Here is a 2,014-nt window from a genome sequence, read left to right as displayed (position 1 = left end):
TCTTTACTCATAAGAATAATTCTTAGCTTAAATAAACATCTCAGTTGTTGTAGGCGTCGCTTCCGTTGCTTCACTTGCCATTTTGTACAACTTCTGCAGCTGGTTAACTACATTCGGTTTCATTTGTGGTTTCTCGGGAAACTTTTCCATTCCAGATTGGTGGAACATTCTCAGTCGATCAAGTTGATTCTTGCTATTTATTGTTTGTCGCTTTTTGGTTAATACGCCAAGTGGACGTGTTTCAAACTGAGGTCCCAGCTCCAGTTGCAGCTGGAAGTCGGCATGTTTGCCAAAGCGCCAACCAACACCAAAGCGTGAATCAATGCCTATAAGAAAGTGAAGAATTAATATAGTAAACTGTTAATTAACTTGCTTAAACTCACCTTTCTTTATTTTGGGAATGAATCCATAGGAGTAGGAAAGTCCAGAAGCCACTTCCTCAGGCACTATAAGACCTCTGACATTTTGTGCTGTAATGGCAAATTTAATTTGTGTTTAATACACATCATTTTTAATTAAATTAAGGCTTGAACTTAGTCCATCTATTTCACATTGATTTAAATGCCAGTTTATAGTATTAATAAACAATGGGAATCGGAGCTGCGAATAATAAATAAAAAGAGAGATGCGAGATAGCAACCTTGACACAAAGACCGGCAAATAACTTGAAACTAACACAAGCTGCGGCATCCAGACTTGACCTGCTCTTAGGTATTAGGTCTAGTCTAAAGTAGGTTTGTGTCGTCAAAACTGGTTATTACGTGAGTGGGCATAACGTGTGACAAAATCTTTCACTACACATTTTCATATTGATTTTGGCAATTGTTGTTCACTTACAATGAAGCACACAAAGAAGCAGTGACAGGATAAAGACTCTTAGACACATGATTAGCAACTGAAGAATTAACTAAACAGATACGACGACAACACACTCGATTACCACGATTGATTAACAATTGTTTTCATTATTTTTGAGTCCGTCTCGTTTGGAGTTTGAGCTGAACTGAGCTCAGTTGCTTCCCAGATTTGTTGACTTGAATAAATGTTATACAAGATTTTATCGGAATCTCTTTGTGGGCCAAGTTTGTCAGTCACTTATTTAGCACAGGTCACGTACAACTCACAAATGTACTTAATGCAAAGCCAGGTCGAAGCGCAGTCTTACATTTAGAGTCTTTTAAAATGCTTGTGGCGTTAACAACCGTCGCGATTCGCGTCTGCGTCGCAACTGAAAAGGATTTGAGGTACGCACCAGAGACTCATTTGAGGATTTATACTGCTGTTATTGGCCAAACTTGATTTCATCATTTGACTAATGGATAGAAACTTCTGACGCCTATCGTCGTAAAATGGGCTCAGCAATAAAACACAGACACTTCCCTGAAATACTCGTTTAAAGAAAACCTTTTTAGGAAAACAAAAACTAATGTCATTGAGTACTCTCGCTTTTAACTAAAGGTTATGGTATGTAGTGTAATGGCCCGCAATAAATGGTTGTAGCTGAAGTGCATTGGCAGCTGCTGTTGCATTGCAAACTATTTGTAAAAAGTGTGTTCATAATTAGTATTCACTGTTTGTTTTTGTATTTGTATGCCAACACTTGTTGAAATGTTTGCAATTTGACTGTCAAAACAAATGAAATGGCAAATCACAGGTGCAAGTTATGACAGGTATTTGCTAATGAGTGGAAAGTCTTAAGTAATAATTTAACGACTTCTGTTAACGAAGTGTGTTTGCAAAATAGTGTTGCATACTTACCGGCGGCTCCTCATATTCGTTTGATTGGGGCGCATATATAAAATCATTGCATACTTTTGAGCGCATGCATTATCATTTCTCTACTACTCAATTGTATAAGACACAGCATCAGTTTGATTTTAAACAATCGATTTGTATTTTATTGTTCTTATGCGTTGACTAAATTTATAATAACAAATTATTGCACTAAAATGTAAATAATTCCCACATTGAGACATTCATAATCAATGAAATGAAAATGTAGCAAGAAACCAAT

The 2,014-nt window shown here is 36.6% G+C and overlaps 1 protein-coding gene across 1 annotated transcript; it reads right to left on the bottom strand.

Annotated features, from left to right (window-relative positions):
- LOC133850202 (uncharacterized) lies at positions 1–1,477 on the bottom strand. The gene is made up of 3 exons (XM_062286234.1): positions 838–1,477; positions 384–470; positions 1–326 (listed from the first exon to the last, which is right to left on the bottom strand). Exons 1-3 carry the CDS (start codon positions 884–886, stop codon positions 28–30), a joined length of 435 nt encoding a protein of 144 aa, XP_062142218.1. The 5' UTR covers positions 887–1,477; the 3' UTR covers positions 1–27.
- Between the last annotated feature and the right edge of the window lie 537 nt (positions 1,478–2,014).

This window comes from Drosophila sulfurigaster, chromosome 2L (assembly GCF_023558435.1).
Source record: "Drosophila sulfurigaster albostrigata strain 15112-1811.04 chromosome 2L, ASM2355843v2, whole genome shotgun sequence".
NCBI lineage: Eukaryota > Metazoa > Arthropoda > Insecta > Diptera > Drosophilidae > Drosophila > Drosophila sulfurigaster.
The sequence above is the reverse complement of the archived record's forward strand: the minus strand, read 5'-3'. Positions and strand labels throughout refer to the sequence as shown.